This window comes from Rhinatrema bivittatum, chromosome 9 (assembly GCF_901001135.1).
Source record: "Rhinatrema bivittatum chromosome 9, aRhiBiv1.1, whole genome shotgun sequence".
NCBI lineage: Eukaryota > Metazoa > Chordata > Amphibia > Gymnophiona > Rhinatrematidae > Rhinatrema > Rhinatrema bivittatum.
This window is the reverse complement of record NC_042623.1, coordinates 17,354,834-17,381,459: the sequence shown is the minus strand read 5'-3', so window position 1 is coordinate 17,381,459 and position 26,626 is coordinate 17,354,834. Positions and strand designations below refer to the sequence as shown.

The 26,626-nt window shown below is 45.7% G+C and overlaps 1 protein-coding gene across 1 annotated transcript; it reads right to left on the bottom strand.

Moving 5' to 3' along the window:
* Positions 1–1,180: 1,180 nt before the first annotated feature.
* Positions 1,181–26,626, bottom strand: IL15RA (interleukin 15 receptor subunit alpha). Its single transcript, XM_029616521.1, has 6 exons — positions 26,345–26,626; positions 10,813–10,992; positions 5,818–6,282; positions 3,629–3,661; positions 3,463–3,535; positions 1,181–1,348 (listed from the first exon to the last, which is right to left on the bottom strand). Exons 1-6 carry the CDS (start codon positions 26,415–26,417, stop codon positions 1,204–1,206), a joined length of 969 nt encoding a protein of 322 aa, XP_029472381.1. The 5' UTR covers positions 26,418–26,626; the 3' UTR covers positions 1,181–1,203.

Sequence of the window (26,626 nt, the reverse complement as noted above, 5' to 3'; positions counted from 1 at the left end):
CTCTTCTGTGACTTGGAAATCACATCTACTCAGTCCCTGCACGGTAAAATGCACTGAGCGTACACGGGATGCCTTCGGGAGCAGACACTGAGCGTTCACGGGATGCCTTCGGGAGCAGACACTGAGCGTTCACGGGATGCCTTTGGGAGCAGACACTGAGCAAACACAGGATGCCTTTGGGAGCAGACACTGAACAAACAGGATGCCTTCGGGAGCAGACACTGAACATACACGAGATGCCTTCGGGAGCAGACACTGAGCGTACACGGGATGCCTTCAGGAGTAGACACTGAGCGTACAAGGGATGCCTTCGGGAGCAGACACTGAGCGTACATGGGATGCCTTCGGGAGTAGACACTGAGCATACAAGGGATGCCTTCGGGAGCAGACACTGAGCGTACATGGGATGCCTTCGGGAGCAGACACTGAGCGTACATGGGATGCCTTCGGGAGCAGACACTGAGCGTACCCGGGATGCCTTTGGGAGCAGACACTGAGCGTACCCAGGATGCCTTCGGGAGCAGACACTGAACGTACACGGGATGCCTTCGGGAGCAGACACTGAGCGTACACGGGATGCCTTCGGGAGCAGACACTGAACATACACGGGATGCCTTCGGGAGCAGACACTGAGCGTACAAGGGATGCCTTCGGGAGCAGACACTGAGCGTACACGGGATGCCTTCGGGAGCAGACACTGAACATAGACGGGATGCCTTCGGGAGCAGACACTGAACATAGACGGGATGCCTTCGGGAGCAGACACTGAGCGTACCCAGGATGCCTTCGGGAGCAGACACTGAGCGTACAAGGGATGCCTTCGGGAGCAGACACTGAGCATACACAGGATGCCTTCGGGAGCAGACACTGAGCATACACGGGATGCCTTCGGGAGCAGACACTGAACATAGACGGGATGCCTTCGGGAGCAGACACTGAACATACACGGGATGCCTTCGGGAGCAGACACTGAGCGTACACGGGATGCCTTCGGGAGCAGACACTGAGCGTACACGGGATGCCTTCGGGAGCAGACACTGAGCGTACACGGGATGCCTTCGGGAGCAGACTCTGTCAGACAAGGACCGTCCTTGGTGCACTTGCTTTCTTTTGCAGGGCTGCTCTCTTTGAAATGCCCCAAGGAAGTAGAATTTGCACGGCTTGGGTCACCGCACTCAGGACTGGGGTCAGTTCAGGACTGGGTCACAATACTGTTATTTCTTCCATGGTTTCCTGGTTTGGTTCGTCTGAAGAAATGCAACCGGCGGTCAATAGATTTTTCACCTCGCCTTCCTCCGACAGGTTACGGTCCACCGGCCTTTCCGCCAGAACCGTGCCAGGCCATTTCCTGTAAAAAAAACAAAACAAAACATAACAAAAAAAAACACGCATGTGATGAACATTAGGAATAACCATAGTCTCCTACAGCCAACACGTAGTGCCCTGGTAGTCTGCTAGTACTAAAGGATACGAGAACATCCAGATACCCGGGTCACCCTCTACACCTCTCACTGCAGTCAGATGAGGGTGCGGGAACTAGGGATGTGTATTCATTTTATTTTATTTTATTTTTTTTTAATTTTATGTGTATTCATTTTAAACAAATGAGTAACCATGTGGGTGTTCACAGCCCGACTTGTGGTGAAGAAGCGGTGGAATACTGTTTGACACGTCACACAAGAAGTCATTATTCTCGTTCTCCTACAGTTTTTGGATTTTTTTGATCATAAGGTGCTTTATAATTACTCGTAGATTCCACAGCGTTTTTGCTTCAGTTTTGTGCTTTTTATTTTGCTCGTCAGGCAGACGCCACAGAAGGGGGGAGATGTTAGATAGAAAATGCTGTATTAGCAGAAAAGTACTGGGCCGCAGGGTTACCGAAGTTATGTTTAGAAACATCGAGGCAGTGCTGGCACCTCAGACCCACAGATAACGTTTGCATGCAGAGTGAGGATTAATTTACATGCAGAGTGAGAGCAAATTAACATACGACCATCCAGATTAATTGTTTATAGCAAAAAGCCAATCAGAAATTTTGACAATTGTGTAACCTAGTTTAGGGGGTTAGAAATGTACAAGTGTAAATCCTATATAATGTCTTATTATCAGTAAAAAATCACAAAAATGAGGGAAACATATAACCAAAATCAAAATATAAGGTTTTTCTAAAAAAAAAAACTAAAAAAAGTGTCAGAATAATATGTATTTATGAACCCAAGGTATCAGCAAAGCAGTCTGAGTGCCCTGCAACACACAGGACACTCAGTCTTCTCATTCATTCATTCACCAAAGGCAACAGAGCATTATTTCTTAAATACTTTATAAGCAGGTGAAAACCTAAATGTGAATAAACCGTCTAAATCGAAATTGATATAAAGCCCAACAACGGCCATAGTTTTGCGAAGAAAACACTTCTTCATGGGCTACTTGACGATAACCTTTAGCAATTTCGAAATGGGTAACCCGTTTCGGCTTCTTAAATGGACATAAAGTCAGGTTAAGATTGTAAACCCTGCGTTGAAACGTGCCCAAGACAACTGAAATAACACCCCGACTATTGCAAAAAGGTGTTGTGTGATATTTAACGGCAACGGGACTTCAGTTTCACACCTCGTCTGAACGAGGCATCAGCAGTAACCCCCAGCAGCCTGCAGACACTGCACTCATACAGGTCATGTCTTAAGGCAGCACGGCTGCAGGCCCTAAGGAAAGGTTGGGATATTTAATTGTTTAGAGGCCTATCTTTCTCGCTCTCTCTCTCTATATATATATAATCTGCTAGGTTTGTGTGTTGGTAACATTCGCGTTGAGTTTTCAGGTCCTTTAATGACGGATGTCATTTCCTTAGGTTGTACTTTCATTATTCCACCAAAATTTGGGCCGTAATAACTTTATGCTGAAATAGAATCAAAATGCTTTTCTCATTGGATGCAGAGACGTCAATGGTCTTAAAATGCGAATCGGAAGACTGTCCGGCCTGTGTCCAAGTGAAAGTGTATGTGTTGTGTCAGAATGTGCGTTGTTTTATCTGCTGCACAAAAGGTCATGCCCTTTATCTAGGGCAAGGAGGTTTCCTGGGGGAGGTCAGGAAGTAAATCTATGCTTGTAAATATCCTTTTTCCTCCTCCATCTTTTTTTGGCAGGCCCTTACACTAGTTCAGAATATCAGGACTGACCCAAGTTTTGTGCACAGATGGAAGATATGCATGGGAAAAGCCCAAACTGGTCAACAAGACTGACTGATGTGGCCTCTTCCAGCCTACCAACCATCTCTGTATGTGTAGGTGATGACCTCCATCCATGATGGTTTCAACCATTTCCTCAGTGCTGGTGTGGCTGCCAGTCCTCTAAAAAAAAAAAGCCACAGCTGAAAGCCAGCACCCGGCTCATTAGATATTTCTAAAGCGCAGCTGGATCGCATCCCGTCACAATACTTGTAAGGCCTTAGACATTAATACTCACGACCGTCTCCTGGAAACGAAAAATATTCCCAGCAACGCGAGAATTAGGACAAGGATTACGGCGCCGGAACCACCTGAAAAACAGAAACACGTATTTTTTTGTAAACGGTGTTTCCAACAAACGCCACAACAAAGAACGAATGCCAACATCAGTGACTAGTTCTTACCAAGGGAATGCAAGAGTCTCCGAGTGCCTGACTCTGCAAGAAAAGAATTAGGAGACGGTTATCTGCCGCCGTGTGCACAGACGGGCTGCAAAGGCAACACAAATGTTTCTCACTTCTGAACGTGAAAATACTTCCTGCCAAGCGGGACCACTGGGTTTTATGCCGTGCTTTTCACGCCAACAAGACCCTGGTATTCTTTACCATTAAATTACTTTGAGACGCTATCCTGTGACTCAGTGAGTAACCCTGCCACCGAGTACTCCAGCCTCCGGTTGCTTATCTCTATGATGCCGGCGTGGCTTTCCTGCACCCCAACCTCCCCCCCACCGGGTTTGGTGCACAGGAACGAAACACCCCCCCCCCCCCTTCCACTCCCCACCACTCATCTCTGAAAGTCAATACCGTGCAACAGTAGGATCACAAATTCTGCATTAATAATTACAAATTCATTTTGCACGACAAAGTGGGAAATGGTACTGCTTGGATGAGCTGGCGCTAACCGGGTCTTCCCGGCTGATGGCACCAGGTCCATGCTGCCTGAGAGATAATGCACAGCAGAGACAGAGGAGAACGGGTAACGGGCACCGCCAAATTTATGACAAGGATGGGCAATTCTGATAAACAAACATACTGGTCAACGTTGCCTCCAGCAGAAGACTCTTGATTGCAGATGTTTGCTAACTCCGGAACTTATAATCCAGATTAGCATATTTAGAGGAGGCTGGTTATTATATTTTGTCCTGGATAGCAGGGAGCAGCAAAGTCTGTTGCTTCAGGGATAGCGCTAAAATCCTATTCCTGAAAATAACAGGCAATTATCCTTTTTCTCTTTCTCATCCCCTGGAAGGCATTTTGCTCCTTCTCGGTCAACCCTCCGTCGAGACCCAGACGTGTGCCTGGTCTCTAGATATTTTCCAGTGGTTTTCTCATGTCTCCTTTCCAGTGAAACCCGCTGTGGCTGAGTCAGATTAGAGCGTAACTTTCTTCTCGGCTGTTATAGCCTGTATGTTGCTCTTTGACCCGATAGTGGGTTCTGTGGTAAATGCCAATCTTGGGTCAACCTTGCACTCAAGGCCTACTTCAGCAGCAAAGGGTGAGGTTTTAGAGCTACCTCACATTACACTCTGTGCTGCTGAGACAACGAAGGCGCGCATTTACGGCCAAGATTTTCTGAGACAAAAAGGTAAAACAGAACTCACCTTAAGGCACTGAAATCAAGAGCCTTAAGATGTGAACAGAGAATGTGTAGAAGTTTTCCTTTGTGATTCTGGATTTGTTTGGGGTTTTTTTTCCTCTTCACATAATTCATGATTACCTTGCATTAATTAATTTTGTTAAATGCTCACAAACAGTAAATTTAAAAAAAAACCTCAAAGATTTGAACGGAGTAACAACCAGTTTCATGTAAAGGGGAAATAACCACAAAAAAAATCTCTTTTTTTCTGTTTTACCTACTGTACTTAGCATGAAAATTCATTTCTATTTCTCCATGCATTTCACTCACTTTATGCTTTTATTTTGATCTGTTTCAATCAATCATTTTTGCCTCCATTGCCTTGTTACTAATTAATTTGCTTGGGAGGCAGGATAGCGCTGAGGGAGGTGACAGGGGGTGCCATAAAGTGACTAGTCACAGATGACGGACACCGGATATTGGTAGTGCCATTAACAAAGTCGTATTCTGGCAAACTTGATTCCCACTCGCCCTCCAAGCTTCTAGTTCTTCCGGAGGTTTTGTGGGTAATTTTCCAAAAAGGATCTGGTTTGAGGCCTAGATCCCTGGCCTCGGAGGCTGGGGAGCAGCTGGGGCAGCTACATTTAAATCACATAAGTCGCCCAGAGCTGTGTTTGGATGGAAGGGCAAACCAAGCTGCAAACAACGGAATTTTCAATTTTAAGCATACATTTTCGCCTCCAGAACGCCAGCCACACACAGATACTTTTGTACCTGCATCTCGTTAACCAATTTCGGGTAGTTTCTCTGTCAAAACTGGCTAAGAATAAATAAGAAGAACAGTACCTGTGTACTGACCTATTCTAGTATCAAACAGTGGCGTTTTCTGCTGCACTTTTAATAACGAATAGTGAAATGTGTAGTTGCTCTCTATCCTGTAACACTGTAGTGTTCGTGGGAGCCCTAAGCCCTCGTTAAAGGATTTTACAGGCATCCCTTGGGAGACTTCTCCTACCTGGAAGAGTAGAAGTGCTGGTCGTGGTCCCCGGTGAGGGACTCGATTCTGTAGATGGCTGTGGTGGGCTTTCCCTACCGGGCAGAGAGCCGAGTTCTGTCAGGGGCCGGGAGGTAGCGTTTGCTGTTGTTGACAGAGTGCTGGCTTTACTTCTGGGGACTTGGCTGGCTGTTGATGTTGGCCCAGGGACAGAGCGTGTAGCTGGCCGAGAAGATAGGTATTTTGTTGTTGTGTATGGAGATAGACTCGTCTTTTCCACAGACAGATTTATTGTCATTGTCTGAATGGTGGTGGTTGTTATTAGCTGAGGGATATAGTTTGTCAGTGGTGGAGTGCGGACATCTGTAGAAAAGGAAGAGAAAGGCCTTGGTGTTGGCAGATGAGTGGCTTCTGTGGTCGGCGGTGTGCTGGATGTCGTACTTTTCACAATGGTAGCACTTGTTGGAGATGCCAGTGATATATCCCCTAGTGAAAGAAATACAGTTTTTAATTTCAGGCAAACACACCGTATATAACTGCTGGCTTCTGTCACACAGACTCGTCTCTGGCCTAGACAGGAGGTGAAGATAGATACAGACTATGACAGCAGATAGTAACCTCAAGGTCCATCTCGCCTACCCATAGTCCCTCCCTACCACACGTTCTACTTGATCTGTGACATTATCTTCTTTTCCCTGTAGCTAAAGATCCTCTGTCCTTATACCAAGGCCTTCTTGAAATCTGTTATTGGTTTTGCCTTCACCACTTCCACTGGGAGGCTGTTTACGCATCTACCAGCCTTTCCGTGAAGAGAGAGCACACTTGCATGCTGCTTTCTTATCCTGCTAGAAGTAATACAATTCTTAACTAATGACGTGGTATCTGATGCTCCTTTACCTTGAAAACCAATGTACTCTGACTCATTCAGAATTATTTTAGATTGTTTTGAATCATTTTTTACTTAGAAAAAAAAAAAACCACAGTACAGCACTGTTCGGGAGAGCCCTGGCATTCTTAAATGTAATAGTTTAAAAGGAACTTTTTTTTTTCTTCAGTTGTCAGGTCTGGGAAACCAGCTGGCGCTTTAGGAGTGATTTATGTCCCAGGCATGGCAGAGCTCCCAGAATCTGGAAACCAGATCTACCAGACTCTGTCTTTAATTAACAGTGGACTCTGGATAAAAAAAATCAATTATGTCTTTCAACCATTTACATTTATGATAAATGCATGCAATAGGTATATGTTTATTACAATATATTTAAACAGAGGTATTAGAGGCTTCACACACACACACACACATATATATATTAAAAATTAGAAAAGTAAAATCAAGTGTTTCTTTTGTCAATTAGATGGAATTACTAAGCTATATCAAAGCACACAGATGTCTTGAAGTATTGTATTTGATGTTATAAGCAATATTTTCCTGCACATTTATTAGTAACTCACAAAGATAAAGGACTGCAATGTTAGCCAATTACATGCTAAGTGTAAATTGTTAAAGGTATACAGCAAAGAAGGTATATATACCGTACGTTCAAGATATTTGGGGCTGCTGCTGTCCTATTCTGATCACGGCATGCCCGAGGCTTCGGCAAAGAATTTTAACTCTTGGTAAGCAATCACTTTGAATGTCGATTTTTTTTTTTTGGTATCAAATGACTTGATCTGCATTAATTTGATTTAAACAGATTTAGTCTGAATTTATCTGACTTAATCAATTAAATTTAATGGTATACTTTTCTCATGTAAAATAAAAAATATATTCTTCTTTGAGAATATGTCTCTGACTGAGTGTGTGTATATATATATATATATATATATATATATATATATATATATATGAGTGGTTCTGATTTCATAATAATTAACTGAGTTCAATAAATGCATTATGAGCTCTAATGTGTTAACTTATGTGACCTGATGTTTCTGATGCCAGGAGAGTAACTTTTAACAGGTAATCCATTAATAACTCTTCCCGCCTTAGAAATATCTTTCCGAACAAGGCCCGAGACACTAAGATGCCATAACAGGAGTAGCCTAATGTTTAGATCGGTGAGCTAAAAACCAGGGAAACCAGGTTTCAAATCCCACTGCCACTCCCTGGGCAAGTCACTTCACTGTGCATTTGCCTCGTGTACAAAACGTACAGGTCGATTGTAAAAGCACTGCTCGTGCAAAAATGCCCACATACTTGTGCACGTGAGCAACGCAGATGGCAAAACACACACATATGTTCCTGTGCATGCATAAGGGGCAGGGCATGGCCAAGGCTTACGCACGTACCGCCATATTTTAAAACCGCAGCGTGCGTGCGCTTGATATCCGCGTAACTTTACTGCCGCCCCCTGATGAGGAGCAAAGTCTGGAGATCTCGGGTTTTACAGTTTATAGGGCAGGGTGAGGGGTCTGGGCCAACTGGGTGGCGTGCAGGATGAAGAACCAGAGGGGTCTGAAAGACCTCAGTATTAACTGGACAAACTGGGAAGGTGACCTATGGGGGCGAAAGCCAACCAAGTCCTGTGGAAGACGCGCGCACGCCAGCTGTGCTCGAGCAGCCTCTTAAAATCAGGTGCCAACTTGTGCGCGGCTGTGCATTTTAAAACACACGTGCATGAGTGCGCATCGATACGCGCATGGATGGGCCCGTGCGTGCTCGTTTTAAAATTACCGTCTCAGATTGTGAGCCCTCCGGAGGTGGGGAAATACCTACAGTACCTGAATGCAGTTCGCTTTAACGGATACGATGTGGGTATCTTCTATGCTCCATTCTATTTGCACTGTTTTTCTCTGTAAACCCTCTATGTGCACTGTTTTTCTCTGTAAACCCTCTATGTGCACTGTTTTTCTCTGTAAACCCTCTATGTGCACTGTTTTTCTCTGTAAACCCTCTAATTGCACTGTTTTTCTCTGTAAACCCTCTATGTGCACTGTTTTTCTCTGTAAACCCTCTAATTGCACTGTTTTTCTCTGTAAACCCTCTATGTGCACTGTTTTTTCTCTGTAAACCCTCTATGTGCACTGTTTTTCTCTGTAAACCCTCTAATTGCACTGTTTTTCTCTGTAAACCCTCTATGTGCACTGTTTTTCTCTGTAAACCCTCTATGTGCACTGTTTTTCTCTGTAAACTCTCTATGTGCACTGTTTTTCTCTGTACACCCTCTAATTGCACTGTTTTTCTCTGTAAACCCTCTAATTGCACTGTTTTTCTCTGTAAACCCTCTATGTGCACTGTTTTTCTCTGTAAACCCTTTATGTGCATTGTTTTTCTCTGTAAACCCTCTAATTGCACTGTTTTTCTCTGTACACCCTCTAATTGCACTGTTTTTCTCTGTAAACCCTCTAATTGCACTGTTTTTCTCTGTAAACCCTCTATGTGCACTGTTTTTCTCTGTAAACCCTCTATGTGCACTGTTTTTCTCTGTAAACCCTCTAATTGCACTGTTTTTCTCTGTAAACCCTCTATGTGCACTGTTTTTCTCTGTAAACCCTCTAATTGCACTGTTTTTCTCTGTAAACCCTCTGGGGCGGATTTTAAAAGGCCCGCGCATGCCGGCGCGCCTATTTTGCATAAGCCGCCGGCGCATGTAAAGCCCCGGGACACGCGTAAGTCCCGGGGCTTTCGAAAACGGGAGGGAGAAGGCGTGTCCGGGGGCGTTCCCGAAACGAAGCGGTGTTTCGGGGGCGTGCCCCGGCATTTCGGGGGCGGGCTCGGGGGCGTGGAGCCGGCCCGGGGGCGTGGTCGAGGCCTCCGGACCAGCCCCCGGGACCGGAGGACGGAGCGGGGCTGCCGGCGACACGCGCAAAGTTACGCCTGGTTTCAGCAGGCGTAATTTTGCCGACAAAGGTAAGCGGGGGGTTTAGATAGGGCCGGGGGGGTGGGTTAGGTAGGGGAAGGGAGGGCGAAGAAAAGTTCCCTCCGAGGCCGCTCTGAAATCAGAGCGGCCTCGGAGGGAACAGGCAGGCCGCGCTGGGCTCGGCGCGCGCAGGTTGCACAAATGTGCACCCCCTTGCGTGCGCCGACCCCGGATTTTATAAGATACGCGCGGCTACGCGCGTATCTTATAAAATCCAGCGTACTTTTGTTCGCGCCTGCTGCGCGAACAAAAGTACGCACTCGCGCAAGTATTTAAAATCTGCCCCTCTATGTGCACTGTTTTTCTCTGTAAACCCTCTATGTGCACTGTTTTTCTCTGTAAACCCTCTAATTGCACTGTTTTTCTCTATAAACCCTCTATGTGCACTGTTTTTCTCTGTAGACCCTCTATGTGCACTGTTTTTCTCTGTAAACCCTCTATTTGCACTGTTTTTCTCTGTAGACCCTCTATGTGCACTGTTTTTCTCTGTAGACCCTCTATATGCACTGTTTTTCTCTGTAAACCCTCTATTTGCACTGTTTTTCTCTGTAGACCCTCTATGTGCACTGTGTTTTGTTGTAAACTGATACGATGTGCAAACGGCAATCGGTATACAAGAACCTTAAAATGGATAAATAAGGGCTGAAAGGTGGAATTTAAATAAATCGATGATGGTCAATATCTGTCTCAACACTCTGCTCTTGCGAACGATGTGTGCATGGTGGGGGGAGGGAGGGGGGGTTCAGCACTTTCTTTTCCTCAGCTGATACACGATCACTAATAGGACAAGCAAAATGTGCAGTTGTGCCTGGGACCTTTACTAGCACAGGTTAAGCGTCTTCAAAAGCAGAACCCCCCTTGCTTCATACGGCAGAATCACAGCCACCTTGAAGCTACAGCAGCCAGAGCTGGAAGCCCCTTCCAGACCCTTCTCACACCCCTAGCTCCCTCCCCGGCCCGTCTCATTCTCAGTTTTGCTTCCCTTCCTCCTGTTTTTTTGGGGTTTTTTTATGATAATCCCATCCACCTCCAGAAACCCCACACATCTTGTCTCAGAGGGTTAAGCAGTTCCTGGAGGTTAACAGTTCCCAATTGCCCCTGCAAGGAACCTTGTGCAAGCCTTTCCTTCAGGCCTATCCAGCTGCCACCTTGTACTTACGAATGCACCGCATGTTCGACATTGTCCAGTTTCCATTCTTCATGCAGGTAATGAGGCTGGAGGTCCCAGCTTTCCTCTTGTAGCCACTTCGGCACTCGTATCTCAGTCTCTCCCCCACGTGGAAATAGTGGGCACTGAAAGCATTCGTGTTAGTGACCATCCCTGGATGCCCACATTTTTCTGTCACCAAAAAAAAAAGAAACATGTTAAATAGCAACTAAGGCAGAGCTGAGGGAAAAAACCACTTTAGGTATCGGATGGGGGGGGCATGGATTCCAGCATCTCCCTTTGACTCAGCTCATTGGCTTTGGATAACTGAGAGGGAGTGGGAGGAGACAAATAGGTCTCTTAGGCGTGAAGCAATTCTGTGCAGCTTCCCCTACCCAATGGATACGGAAAGCAGGATTTAGGGCGACGATTTGCATCCAGGCTTTTCCTGAGCCTAGGATTCAGCGGATTGGCTTTCCAGATCAGAACAGTAACGTCTCTTGAGATCTGAGCGGGGGGAAATGGTGACGTCGCCTATGAGAACGGAGAGCACCCTTGGGCCTTGCAAATGGTTTCTCATTTCTGAGGCCTCGGTTCTTCAGAATCTGCAAGGTGCACGAAAGGAGGGGTCAAAGATCAGGAGAGATTTGCCTTTTGGAATGCATTTTCTTTTTTGGTGAATTTTCTTGATGTTGTCTGGTCATGCACAAAAATTGTTGGGTCAAATAACGAGAGTGACCTCTGAGACGCATCTCCTACGTCCCCAACTCCGACTCCTCTCCAGGAATTCTGGATGAGCTGAGGGTGGAACTTCTGTGCCCTGCAGGAGCCTCTCCAGAGAGCATATTTATTGCTGTCTCCTCATGGCCACTGCTGGCAAACCACAAATTCCATTTACTCTGATGGGGAATGATTTTCTTATGCCCACGTTTTTTCTCTTACTTCCTTCTCGCCTCAACCTTTTGTCCTCATCCTCCCTTTTGACTTTCCCTACCACAGTTCACATCCTTGTACATAATTTCATTATGGGCTATGGGTTCTAAATAAGCCACCCTTTCAAAGACGGCTGAGGGGGGGATATGATAGAGGTGTTTAAAATCATGAGAGGTCTAGAACGGGTAAATGTGAATCGGTTATTTACTCTTTCGGATAATAGAAAGACTAGGGGGCACTCCATGAAGTTAGCATGGGGCACATTTAAAACTAATCGGAGAAAGTTCTTTTTTACTCAACGCACAATTAAACTCTGGAATTTGTTGCCAGAGAATGTGGTTCGTGCAGTTAGTATAGCTGTGTTTAAAAAAGGATTGGATAAGTTCTTGGAGGAGAAGTCCATTACCTGCTATTAAGTTCACTTAGAGAATAGCCACTGCCATTAGCAATGGTTACATGGAATAGACTTAGTTTTTGGGTACTTGCCAGGTTCTTATGGCCTGGATTGGCCACTGTTGGAAACAGGATGCTGGGCTTGATGGACCCTTGGTCTGACCCAGTATGGCATCTTTTTATCTTCTTATGTGGTCCTGGTGGCTTTGTGGCAGTGCTGGGCACTGCTATGCGGAGGGACCTGGGTCCAATTTTGGGGCATGAACTCTTGTTGCCCCAGGCCAGCTGAGGCTGGAAATGCTGCGGAGGCAGCAACTGCAGACCCCGAGGGGAGACTTCCAGTCATCGGGCAATGGTGTGACCTCTCAGGGCTCACATTACCGTGCTGCAGAAGGAACCACGGTCTGTGGCCCTCGGATGAGAACTGCCATTGCAGTGACCAGGCCAAGTGAGTCGGGAGAGGATAGAATATGGTTGGCATTGGGGGGGGGGGGAGAATCCCAGGGTAGTTGTGAATGAAGGCTCACACGGTGCTTAAACCCAACAGAGGCCAAATCTAACTGAGCTGGAAGCCCAGAGGAGCAGCAACGCTGTAAAAGGTGCATTCAAGCCAATCAGCTTCGCCATATCAGCCGGCATCGCCTCCCCCCCCCCCCCCACCACATAAACCCACCTTACTACAGCACAGTGTTAACTAACACAACAGAAACGCGATTCTCGGAGTGCAGAATAACACGGTAACACAGTAACAGAAGTAACACAACAACGCAAAAACACAGCAAATGACAGCACGGGCTGGTCAGCTTTTTAATGATATTAATGCAGGGGTGGGACAGGAATTTGTCCCACAAACAGGAAAAATAAAACCCTGTCTTTTGCAGAAGGATTTCAAGTGAAAACAGAAAGCATTTTTTTTAAGGCCCACCAAAACCGAAACAGACCAAAACAAGTTGAAAGCTGAGGAAGCAGGCGAGTGGAGCGGCTTTGGCGGAGGGGGTGAATTGCGAGGCGCTGGCGTTTCGTGACGGACCGCGCAATTTCCCGACCCTCGGGAAGAGTTTCCTGCAGGGAGCTGTCGCCCGTACCTGTTTCCCAAGGGACAGGATTTCAAAATCACGGGCGGCGGCAGAAAACGCGTGTTTCGTCTTTTTTTTTTTTTTCAATTTTTTTTAAACGACACAAAATGCCACCCCCCACAAAGAGGAAGAGAGGCAGACAGGCGAGCAGACAGAAAGACAAACATGAGCAATAAATAAATACATGTAAAAAAGGGAATGGGGGGGTCTGAAATGGACAAGGTCCCATGAAGAATGAGAGAGAATTTGCGCTGGTCCTTCCCTGCTTGTTAAACCCCTCCTAGGTAATGATCCTGATGTCTTCCTCCCAAGCACCCAGCGCTGGCAGAAACGTGGATTCAGCGCCAGCTGGGGAGCCTTTACTGGACCAGGCATAAGGCTTGGCCAAAGATGGCTCTGTCCCCAGCCCAGTGTTTCGCAGGGCAATGACGATTTCTGCAAAAGGTGGAATAAAGTCACAGAAAGCAGGGGAGGCTATCGCAAGATATTCGCACATCTCTGGCTTTAATTCTGCCCACAGAAACAGAGAATATGACAGCAGGTAAGGAGTGAAAGGGCCCAGCCAGGCTGCCTAATTTTATTCCCAGCAAAAAGTTCAGCCGGTAGGATACAAACATGGGGATGGGGGGGGGGGGGGGGGAGGGGGTGAGATCCAGTGGCTAAATGTATATTTACCCATCTAAAATGCCCCTTTGAAAATTGCTCCCCCCAACCCCAGTGTAAAAAAAAATAAAGGGGTGGAGCCAGGTCAGGGAAGTGAAATCTCTGCACACACTTTCACTGCTTCAAAGCGGCTACACAATACCCAGGTCCCGCTTCCCATGCACCTCAAAAACTTGCAAAAGCACCTGCAAACTCCACTGGGGAAGCTGAAAATTGCAATCCTAAATAATAAACTCTTCCAGGGCAACTTTCAAAGGTAAAATACTTTGAATAATAAATCACACCCCACCAATGCAGCTGAAAATGCAGAGACCTTCCTGTGGGCACATTTAGATGCCAAGAGGAAAAGCAGCCTTTGCACATTCAATATCCTAAACAACAAAGGCCGCTTCTCTTTGAAAATACGTGCAAAGTCAGTGGGCTTTTTGAAAATACCCTCCTCCCAGCTTCAAGATTATTGCAGATTCCAACGCCCCTAGCTTTGTTGACAGAGAGACCAAAAGCCCCCCCCCTTTTTTTTTGTGTTTTTGGCAGCACAGATATATTTAGAGCATCTTTTTAAAGTATTTGAAAAGGGATGTAGCTGGCATTCTATCGCTTGGCAGGGCCGCCCCGAGAGCAAGGCCTGTGGTGCTGGCACGGCTGACTCCTGGGCGCAAATTCCAGACGCATGGCACAAACTCCGAAAGCACAGAGGAGGGCAGGCGAGTGGCTCCTCAGCGTCGCAAGGATCAGAACCCGGTGAAGCGGCGCTTTCAGCCGTTCCGCCTTCTCTCTTTTTTTTTTTTTTTTTTTAAAAACCAAGAGAGGCCCTTTAAATCAGAAGGCCCCGCCGTGCCTGCGGACGCCCCCTGCTTTAAGGGGAGTTCGTTTTGATAAATCTGTGGCTCCTGAAGAGCTGGGGCTCACCCGCTTGGCGGGTTCTTCGGCAGCCACGCGGGGGCCTTTGGGGAGCTGGCGGTTTGGTTGGGGGGGGGGGGGTGCCTTGGAACCGCGTGGATTACGTCTTCCTCCTTTTGAAGGAGAGGGTGGAGATGGCACAAATATGTCACGTACAAATAAATATCCCTGTTTGCTTGCATTTTGATATTTACCTTATATAGCTCTTTACTTCTAATTATATCTTTATTGAATTTAATCAAATTTACAAATCAAGAAAATCCCGACATTAGAATCCAACAGATTAATTAAATCAGCAAGAAGAAGCATCCAAAGAAGAAGCAAAAAAAAAAAAAAAAAAGAGCTGAAGAAAACGAAACACGTGCTGGATCCAATCTGTGTATACAGCACGATTTGGGAGGGAAATACCCTGAAGAAGAAACTTTCCTGGTAATGGTAACTATCGAGGCTCATAACACCCTAGGGAATCGCAAATGGAGATTTTCCCTCTCCAAGCAGTGACCTGCTGCCTCCTATCCTATTTTCTGGATATTGTCGGTGAGACTTCGTCAATGATTCCCTTTTCATTTCTAACTTATATTTCATCATGATCACTTTTAAAATATTATCTCTAAATGTCAAAGGGTTAGAGTCCTATCGCAAGAGGTAATTGCTATTTGCTGATTTAAATAGATTGCAGGTCTCGATAGCATTAGTACAAGAGATGCACTTAAAAAGTGTTGTGTTATGGGACTGCTTAAAGGCAGTGGCCCGGGGAAAGCTAATTGCTAAGGCCTCCTATGTTAAGAAATTGGTGGAGAAGGAGAGGTCAGATTTAATGACTCAAATAGCCCATTTGGAGCACACCCATAAGAGGACGGCTTCTCGCTCCCGTTTTCGTCAGCTGGAGTTCTGCAGAACAAAATTAGCAGATTTGGAATCCGCAAGGATTGCCCATCATTTGGAACTGGTCCAACAGACGCATTATGAAGGAGGTAACAAGGCAGGCAAGTTATTAGCTAACACACTAAAGGCAAAAAAAGATACAAAGCAATGTGGTAAAACTCAAGGATGAGTTAGGTAATATGTTGACAGCTAATAAAGAAGTTCTATGTAATTTGCATTCTTCATGCTTGTTTTTCAGTTACAATGTAAACCGAGATGATATGCAAATTTTGCATGAATCCCGGTATATAAAAATGTTAAATAAATAAATAAAGATATTCACCTGGTTCTTTGTGCTTTTAATCAGATTTGTATAGTGCTAATACCTCCATTGACCTGGCATCCATAGATCAATTCTTAACAGAAATCTCTCTACCCGTGATAGCTGACACTCACCTAGAAAAGGAGATTTCTCAACTAGAAGTTGTCAAGGCGATAAAACAGTTAAAATGTGGCAAATCGCCAGGACCTGATGGCTTTACAGCCCGCTTTTACCAAACATTTTCATCGGTACTGGTTCCTCCCTTAACTAAAATGTTTAATTCTCTATGTGGTGATTGTTCCCTCCTACAAAACTCCAATTTGGCAGCTATTATACCTGTGAATAATGCCTTACAGGTCCACATCATCAGGACCTACATCATTAAACAATCGATTGTCTTTTATGATATATTGTAACTGAACCTATTTGGCACCTGTTAGAATGTACTATTGTACGCATTCACCTACTTTATGAGCCTATATGTAAACCGTTGCGATGGTATATAACTTAGTGACAGTATAGAAAAGATTTTAAATAAATAAATAAACAAACAAACAAATAAATAAATAAATAGTTAAACTGGGATGAAATCATATGACCTGTGCCTTTAAGCAGTCCCAATCTCTCTTATTAATATTGAGTTAAAACTCCTGGCCAAAATGTTATCAGATAGGCTGAATAGTTTTATATCCAGTATCATTCATCCCTGGACAGATGGCCTCCCATAATGTACGCAAAATAATATACTCCACATGGTGGGCCCCTCGGCAACAATTCCCATTCTTACTACTCACTGTTGACGCGGAGAAGGCCTTTGATCTTGTACACTGGCCTTTTTTGTTTAAAGTCCTTGAGAAAATTCAGTTTGGGCCTATTTTTATCACATGGCTTAGCAAACTTTATGAGTCCCCTAAAGCTTGATTAAAAGTTAATGGAGGCTATTCACAGGCTTTTCCCGTGGCACTAGACAAGGATGCCCGTTACCTCCATTACTTTTTGCCATGTTCCTGGAGCCCTTTGCTCAGCGTATTAGAGATAACGCTCAGATATCAGGGATTTGGGTTGGGGATTATCACTCCACATTATCTCTATTCGCCGATGATATTTTATTCACCTTGACTGATCCTGCCGCCTCTTTGAGAGAGATTGTAAGCAAGATGCTCCAATTTAGACTGTTGTCGGGCTTTAAAATCAATTGGGATAAGTTGGAGATATTAAACATCTCTTTACCTGCACCACAAGCGGAGACGTTACATACTGGCTTCCCTTTTAAGTGGGCTTTGCAAAAAATTAAGTATTTGGGGATGTATACTGGCAATAGTATGGATCTGTTTCAGCTGAACTATCCTCCTTTAATGGCTCATCTCTATAAAGACATGGAAGAAAGGGACCGATATCATGTCTCCTGGTTAGGATGGCTTGCCATGGTAAAAATAAGCATTTTCCCCAGGCTTAGTTATCTCTTTCAGACTCTTCCTTTAGATATTCCTGCGGTTTTATTAAAGAGATGGCAAAGACGGATAATGCAATTTATTTGGAAGGGCAGACATCCTAGAATAGCGCAAATAATTCTTTTTCATTCTGAATTGCAGGGTGGTTTAGGAGTACCTAACCTCACGTGGTACCATGCAGCTGCCCGATTAAGGGCAATTGTAGACTGGCATAAATTGGCTGTGCAGAAACCTTGGGTGCAATTGGAACAGGCTATTATTGGCAAGGTGCCTCTTTCAGCTCTAGTTTGGCAGCCTAAAAAATCATGGCAACCATTAAATGCTCTTCCACCCTCACTGGTCAAAACCTTGCATATTTGGGACAAATGGAGGAATGCGTTAACGGGGCAGAGGACAAATTATGATATAGTACTTTCTTGTTTCATAATACCCTGTTTCCTCTAAGTGTGGAGCCTCAGCTTCTTCTCAATGGAAATGCAAGGTATTAGTAAATGGGAACATATCTGGGGCCCTGCTGGTTTCATGGAGTTTCCCCGACATCAAATTAAAATAGGAGTTACCGGATAATGAAATATTTTCCTGTATCCAGTTGAGGCATTTCATGCTGAAATCTAGCTTGAAAGTACATTTGCTGAAAGGGGCTACTCTCTTCGAGTCTACATGTGGAAATGCAGATAGAGCTTTGAAAGTTACGTCCAAGATATATATGTTGTTAAATCAAGGCCCTAAGGCCAAACCTTTCCACATTAGAGCTTGGGAACTTGATTTGGGGGTGGGGGGGGGGGAATTTTCTGAGGATTTTTGGAAAGAAGAATTCCCAACTATCGGAAAGGGATTAATATCGGCTACTCTAATTGAGAATGGGTATAAGGTCTTGTGCCGGTGGTACCTTACTCCGGAACGTTTGTGTAAGATTTATCCTTCGCTCTCGAACAGATGTTGGAAAGCTTGTGGTCAGCTGGTTCATTTATTCGTTTATGGGTGGAATGTCCCACATTCAAGTATTTTGGCAGCAGATAACTCAGTGGTTTCAGGAGATACTGGACCTACCCTTTATCAATATCCCCCGAAAATGGCCCTATTAAATATACTTTGTCCTTTAGGGGATAAAATTCCAACAAAAGTTGATACACCAAACAGATAATAGTTTTAGTTCATGGTGAAATAGGTTTGTGGCGAAATAGTTCTGTCCCTCTACGTTTCAAGTTGAAAGATAAGAGTGGCTCTGCTCTACCGTCTGGGTCGGATCACAGCTTCTAAACACAATTGGTCGCCTTACATTTTATTGGAGTTAATCTTTCTTTAATCAATAAATTGTTTGCTCCCAGAAAATTGAAGTTGAGTTAGATAAGATACGATTGTAGGATTTATAATCTTAAGTGCATTTATGTTTCTTGTGTACTCTGTTCTTTTCGCCTGTGCTCTCTACTGCTCGGGGTGACGGTTAAGGACAGGGGCTGGGCAGGGTTTGAAAATTAGGTAATCACACAAATATTGTTTTTGTCATGAATCATGCTTTATTGCTTTAAACTGGTTCATATCTTCATTACAGATGAGGCACAGGCTTTTACGTGTATGGAATTTTCGCAGTGCATTGTTATTACTATAGTCCCGACAGGTGACTTTATTACGTTTAATTGTCTATATTAAGTTTTCCATTGCTCCCTTTGGGTTTGCTATTGTGTTTGCATTGTGCCATATATTGTACCTATGCTCTTTTGTAGTGTGGTTTCTATTAAAAGTTCCAATTTAAAAAAAATAAAATAAATCAAAAGCCCTTAAAAAGCAACTGCAATCAGAAAGCAAACTCAAGATTGGTTGAAGGTGAAATATCTCAGGCACAGACAAAGTCACTGCAACTCCCACTGAACCTGAAAACGGTGTGCGGCAGGGACATGTGGTATTTGTACGTAATTTCTTTTATAGTGCTCTGGTGTCTAGCACTATAGCGGAATGCCAAAATAAAGTCTATTACGCCAGTGCTCCTCAGGGCACATCTAGCCAGTCAGGATTTCAGGATCTCCGCCATGAATATGCACGAGAGAGGTTTGCACGCACTGCCTTCATTGCATGCAAATCCATCTTATGCATATTCATGGTGGAGATCCTGAAAACCTGACTGGCTAGATGTGGCCCGATGATTGGGTTAAGGACCCCCTGCATTCCACAAAAGTAAAACCAAGAGAGAGTTATAGGGTTGGCACCTCAGGAGGCCGCCTAATCCGGGGTTCCAGATTTTCAGGCTAATCAAGCTGTGCAAATTAACCTTGTTCCTGGACCATCTGATGAAGATGCACTGTAGGTATCTTCAAACCAGACCTGCCTGTTTAATCCATCCCCGGTCTGGAGGAGGGAGCCTGTGTTTGGCGAACCCTATGTCATCTTGGACAGATGTCTGCCTCGTCTGCTCTTTAACACTTTCGGTGGTAGAGATTCCAGTGCTAAGGTCCCATGACAGAAAGTTCTCCCTAATGTCCACACTAAACCTCCTCTGCTGTAATTCAAGGCCATCACTTTTTGTCCTTTTCCTTGGAGAACAATCAATCCTCCTCCTCTGTGCTATCAAGATATCCCTTGTCTTCTCTTTTTCAGCCTGTCTTTCTGGGTCATACCGTTCAGGCTTCTAATCGTTTTCACGGTTGCCCTCTGGACGTTTCCCAGTTTCTCCCCATCCTGACTTAAAGCGTCGGCCCCAAGACCCAACACGGTGATCCAGCAAAAGGCTTTGAGTAAAGTGAAAAAAAGAGAACACGGAGGAAGCAGGAAATGACAGAAGTGGAGGGCAAAGCAATGGAAACGTTACTGAAGGACGGACTAGGATGCCAGTCAGACCCTGACCTATCTGCCCTCGACACTCCCCAGTCTGGCAGTGGGAGGAAAAGTTACAAACTGGGTGAGAAGCGGCAGGATTCAAGAGGTGGGGGGGGGGGGGGGGAGAGGGGGGCCAGCCAGCGGGGTCCACTCTGATGAAGGGAAGACGAGCAGCCCGGTGCTCCTCAATGTCTTTAAAGGACTTACAGCTGAATGTGTGTTTGCTTGCAGGTGGCATGAAAATCTGCAATAATAGGGTAGACACACCACAGGGTTTAAAAAAAAATGAAAGGCAACTGCCCTTTCATTTATTTATTTTATTTATTTATTTGTTGAGTTTTATACCGGTAGAGCCATCATAACGGTTTACAAAGTATGCATTTTCTTAACATTTGTGCCAAAGTAGAACAGTGCGAATATTAAACCGTAAATAAATAAATAAACATTTTAAGTCCAGAAAGTATTATTAAGTTGGATGAGGGGAGTATGTAGGTTCTGGTTGGAGAGAAGTTATTATGATATTTATAAGATGAAAGTTCAATTGTGAGTTGGGATGATCAGACGTATGAAGGTCAATGTAGAATTTGCGAAACATTAGTGTTTTTAGGTCTTTTTTGAACGTTTTTAGGTTGTGCTGGGTTCTTAGATCTTTAGGTAGGGTGTTCCATAGTTTAGGTGAGGCATCTTTTCATGTGAAAAGATGGAGGAAGTGGTGAAGGCCAGAACTGTGAAGGACTACAAAGGGGCGTGGGATAAACACTGTGGATCCATAAAGTCTAGAGGACGTGAATGAAGAGTGGGTGGCTCGCGGGAATGACGGCTACTACCTGGAGATAATACCCTTATTCAATAAACATACACACGATTAATGTGACTCCAACACTGCTCTAAGACTCCAACATTGCTCTAAACTTCAACGGCAAGAGGAAATGTGGAAAAAAGGATTTGCGTTCACAAAAAAACGGGGAGTAGCTGGCTTGTTACGGCAGTTACTACCCCAAACCAATTAAGCCTGACACTTCACTTTCAATGCATATCCAGCATAGCTCTCCGCTTCAACGGCAGGGGAGAAAGACCGATACATCACGCATATCCAGCATAGCTCTCTGCTTCAACGGCAGGGGAGAAAGACCGATACTTCACGCATATCCAGCATAGCTCTCCGCTTCAACGGCAGGGGAGAAAGACCGATACTTCACGCATATCCAGCATAGCTCTCCGCTTCAACGGCAGGGGAGAAAGACCGATACGTCACGCATATCCAGCATAGCTCTCCGTTTCAACGGCAGGGGAGAAAGACCGATACGTCACGCATATCCAGCATAGCTCTCCGCTTCAACGGCAGGGGAGAAAGACCGATACTTCACGCATATCCAGCATAGCTCTCCGCTTCAACGGCAGGGGAGAAAGACCGATACGTCACGCATATCCAGCATAGCTCTCCGCTTCAACGGCAGGGGAGAAAGACCGATACTTCACGCATATCCAGCATAGCTCTCCGCTTCAACGGCAGGGGAGAAAGACCGATACTTCACGCATATCCAGCATAGTTCTCTACTTCAACGGCAGGGGGAATGAAGAAAAGTGGATCTATATACAGACAAAACCAACAAGGACTGAATTACATAGTCTGGGTAAACAAATAAGCATGGGTGTAGCTTGCTTACTGCAGCGGTTACTACCCCTAACTAATTAGGCTAGATATTTCACTTAGATGCAATTCCAACACTGCTCTCTACATTACTAAATGGTTACTAAAAGCCAAGAGAAACAGATAAGTATGAGAAAAAAAAAAGTGCAAAACTTGCTGGGCAGACTGGATGGGCCATTTGGTCTTCTTCTGCCATCATTTCTATGTTTCTATATGCAAAAATCATAGATTTGGGATGCAAAAAATCCAAGGGCCATAGGCATCACCTCTGATGATCTGAAGGGTGTCGGGGGGGGGGGGGGGGGGAGGGAAGGCTAATAGTGTGCGAGGGTATTTTACAAGGAGAAGTATCACAACAAGAAAGGAGTTAATATTACCCCTGTACACATTCCTGATGAGACCTCCCGGTACTAGAAGGAAATAGGATGTTATCCCATTTTTTAAATAAACAAGATCTTAGATCTCTCCAAGATCTGAGATCTCTCTCTAGTGCACCAACTGAGCAGGGCAGGGAAGAGAAGGTTATATCCGGCTGTAAATTTCCACTCTTCCCCTGTCACACTATGGGGTAGATCTTAAAAAAGTACGCGCGCGTGAACAAAAGTACGCCGGATTTTATAAGATACGCGCGTAGCCGCGCGTATCTTATAAAATCTGGGGTCAGCGTGTGCAAGGCTGCGCAAAATCAGCAGCCTGCGCGCGCCGAGCCGCGCAGCCTGGCTCGGAGGGAACTTTCCTTCCGTGTCTCCCCACCTTCCCCTCCCTTCCCCTATCTAACCCACCCCCCCAGCCCTAACTAAATCCCCCCCTGCCTTTGTTGTGCAAGTTACGCCTGCTCGAAGCAGGCGTAACTTGCGCGCGCCGCCTCGCCATCCCCCGGCACAGGCCGCAGTGCCGGGGGACTCGGGACCGCCCTCCCGGCCCGCCCCCAAACCGTCGCCACGCCTCCGGACCCACCTCGGACCGCCCCCTGACCCCCGGGCATGCCCCGGACTTCCGACACGCCCCCGGACACGCCCCTCCCGCCCCTTTTACGAAGCCCCGGGACTTACGCGCGTCCCGGGCCTTTGCGCGCGCCGGCGGCCTATGCAAAATAGGTGCGCGAGTGCCCTGCACGCGTAAATCCAGCAGGATTTACGCGCATAGAGCTTTTAAAATTAACCCCTAAGGGTTTACCAACACAGGAAGGGAAGGAAAAGTCGCATGGTCCAGCTCATTTTCTGCCCTTGTCACCTGCAGGGCATGTGTCTTCCCTGGTGACAGGAGGACTGTGTACTTTCACTGCAGTAGCCTGGAAAGAAAGAATTGCTTATGCGGGGTAATGACTCCAATGGGTTCGTTTCAGGCAGATCAATGATGGGAATGAACCGCACTCTTACAGCAGGTGATGTCGGGTGTGATCTTGGGCTCTCTCTTTTACTGCTAGAGCCCTTCTTTAACTTTGTATTCCGCAGGAGGAAGGATGGGTGGGGGGGGGGGAGAATGGGGCCTAGGGGTGAGAGTAGGAGAAGAAGGAGTAACTCCTACTCTCACCCCTACTCAGGACTGAGAGAAGAGGAAGTTAAAAAGGGGGAGAGGAATGGGAATGGGGAAAAGAGGGAATGGGAGAAGTGAGGGGAGAAAGGAAGCAAATTCTATAGAGCAGGAGGAGTGGAAGAGAGGAAGAAAAGGAGAAACTGGAGTGCCATCTGAGCATATCAAGAGGAAAACAGGTGGAAGGGGGGGAGAGCAGAAGAAGGGGGGGAAGATGGCTGTGAACATCAGGAGGAGAGAAGGAGAAATTGAGGAAGGGGTTATTTATTTAATTTTAAAGTATTTACATTCAGACTATAACAGAGGCCCTTGCTAGGCGGATTACAAAGCATATTAAAAACCTATAAAAAATATATGAAAAACACAAACATCAAGAGAAACAGCAAACAATAACTGGCTCTGCACATCTGCAAGAGAGGAGGGGGAGAAGCCAGCTGTGCACATGAAGAGAGGCGAGGGTGCTGACTGTACACGTAAAAAGTTAGTGCTCGACTGTGTACACACGCTAAGGGACAACTTAGCACACAAAAAGCAAAGTGCAAAAACTAGCACTCCTCCATGTAGATTTCATGTTAATTAGCTATTCTCCTTTACTCATGTCTTCTTAATGAAGGAAATGTAACTCCTGGTCAGCCAGCATGGATTTACCCAAGGGAAGTCTTGCACACAAAAACTGCTTCATTTTTTTAAAGGAGTAAATAAACATGTGGATAAAGGTGAACCGGTAGATGTCGTGTATTTGGATTTTCAGAAGGCGTTTGACAAAGTCCCTCATGAGAGGCTTCTACGAAAACTAAAAAGTCATGGGATAGGAGGCGATGTCCTTTCATGGAGTACAAACTGGTTAAAAGACAGGAAACAGAGAGTAGGATTAAATGGTCAATTTTCTCAGTGGAAAAGGGGTAAACAGTGGAATGCCTCAGGGATCTGTACTTGGACCGGTGCTTTTCAATATATATATATATATATAAATATATATATAAAAGATCTGGAAAGGAATACGACGAGTGAGGTTATCAAATTTGAGGATAATACAAAATTATTCAGAGTACTTAAATCACAAGCGGATTATAATACATTACAGGAGGACCTTGCAAGACTGGAAGATTGGGCATCCAAATGGCAGATGAAATTTAATGTGGACAAGTGCAAGGCGTTGCATATAGGGAAAAATAACCCTTGCTGTAGTTACACGATGTTAGGTTCCATATTAGGAGCTACCACCCAAGAAAGAGATCTAGGCGTCATAGTGGATAATACTTTAAAATCATCGGCTCAGTGTGCTGCAGCAGTCAAAAAAAGCAAACAATGTTAGGGATTATAAGGAAGGGAATGGTGAATAAAACGGAAACTGTCTTTGATGGCATGTCGCACTATTCTTGCTGTCTGGACAGAGCCTTTGGTGATGCCTACGCTTGCAGCTTGGTATGGACGAATGGCCTCTCTGGCACAAATGGAAAGACTGGACTACCTGGCTGGCAGGAGGCGGCCTGATAAGCATTATTGCACTTGTTGGGATGTTTGGTTTAACAATCTTCCTAAATCTCTTCAAGAGGACTTACGACACACTGGGTACACTACGCAATGGTCATCTAAAGATAGGGGGAAAGGGAAAGGGGGGGTTAAGGTATGAATGGAGAATGCATGTGTTGTCCGGGGGGGGGGGGGGGGGGTTGGGGTTTGGGGGGGGGAAAGGATATTGGGGTGAAAATAAAAAATTACGGTGGGAAGTATGTTGTGACTATGGTTGTACTGTGTGTCCATTTTGTACTATATTCTTGCTTGGGTGGCGGAGGTCACTTCCCACCTGTTAATAAAAAGTATTTTGCCAAAAAAAAAAAAAAACCGGAAACTGTCATAATGCCTCTGTATAGCTCCATGGTGACACCGCACCTTGAATACTGTGTACAATTCTGGTCCCCGCATCTCAAAAAAATATAGTTGCGATGGGGAAGGTACAGAGAAGGGCAACCAAAATGATAAAGGGATGGAACAGCTCCCCTATGAGAAAGGCTGAAGAGATTAGGACTTTTTGGCTTGGAGACTAGATGGCTGAGGGGGGATATGATAAAGGTCTACAAACTCATGTAAGGACTTGAATGGGTAGATGTGAATCGGTAATTTACTCTCTCAGATAATAGAAGCACTTAGGTGCACTCCATGAAGTTAGCAAGTAGCACATTTAAAACTAATGGGAGAAAATCCTTTTTCATTCAACGCACAATTACGCTCTGGAATTTGTTGCCAGAGGATGTGGTTACAGCAGTTAGTATAACTGGGTTTAAAAAAGGTTTGGATAAGTTCCTAGAGGAAAAATCCATAAACTGCTATTAATTAGTAAGCAATAGTAGCTTGAGATGTATTTAATATTTGGATACTTATCAGGTACTTGTGACTTGGATTGGCCTCTGTTGGAAACAGGATGCTGGGCTCGATGGACCCTTGGTCTGACCCAGCATGGCAAGTCTTAGGTTCTTATATTCTTGTGAGTCAGGGGTTGGGGTTAGTGTATGGAGTTCGCGGGGCGGGGATCCTGTACGCAGGATTTCTGACTATAAGACATGACTTTTGCACAAATTGTGTTTTCGGTGCAGAAAGCATGATTTAGGGGTGCTGGGCGTATTTTCGCGCACCCATTTCCGCCCTTTTTTTGACTCCCCGGGCATCAGATTTTCTGCGTCAGGAATGAACTCGTTTTATTTAACGCGTGAAAAAAAGTGAACGCATCTGAAGGTCAAGGTCTTAGTACATCGGCGAGGAAGAAACTGAGGGGACAGGGGGCTCGTATGGAGACGAGGAGGGGGGGAAGGAGAGAAGACGAGGAAAGGGGAAAACAGGCGGGGGAAGGAGGAGAGGAGACAGGTGGGGTGAGAGAGGAAGGGAAGAGCTGGGGAGGGGAGGCGGCGGGGGAGGGATGGGGAGGAGAGGAGAGGAAAGCCGGTCCTACCTGGCAGCGGCGGCGGCTGCGTCTGCCGGCCCGGGTGGAGGAGCAGCAGCAGGAGGAGGGCCCCGGGGGCCATGGGGTGCTGGGCCGCCGTCCTCCCCGCAGCCGATCAGCCCGGAGTGGGCTGCATGGTGGGGGGGGGAGGGGGCCCGCCGGCCCGGATCCGGGGATGGGCTGGGCTGGGCTGCAGGGAAGCCGCTTTCGCTTTCGCTTTAGCCGCGACGGCAGCTGGCCGGGGTCCGGGAGGGCAGCGCGCACCGCTTCCAGCCCGAGGAGGAGCAGGGC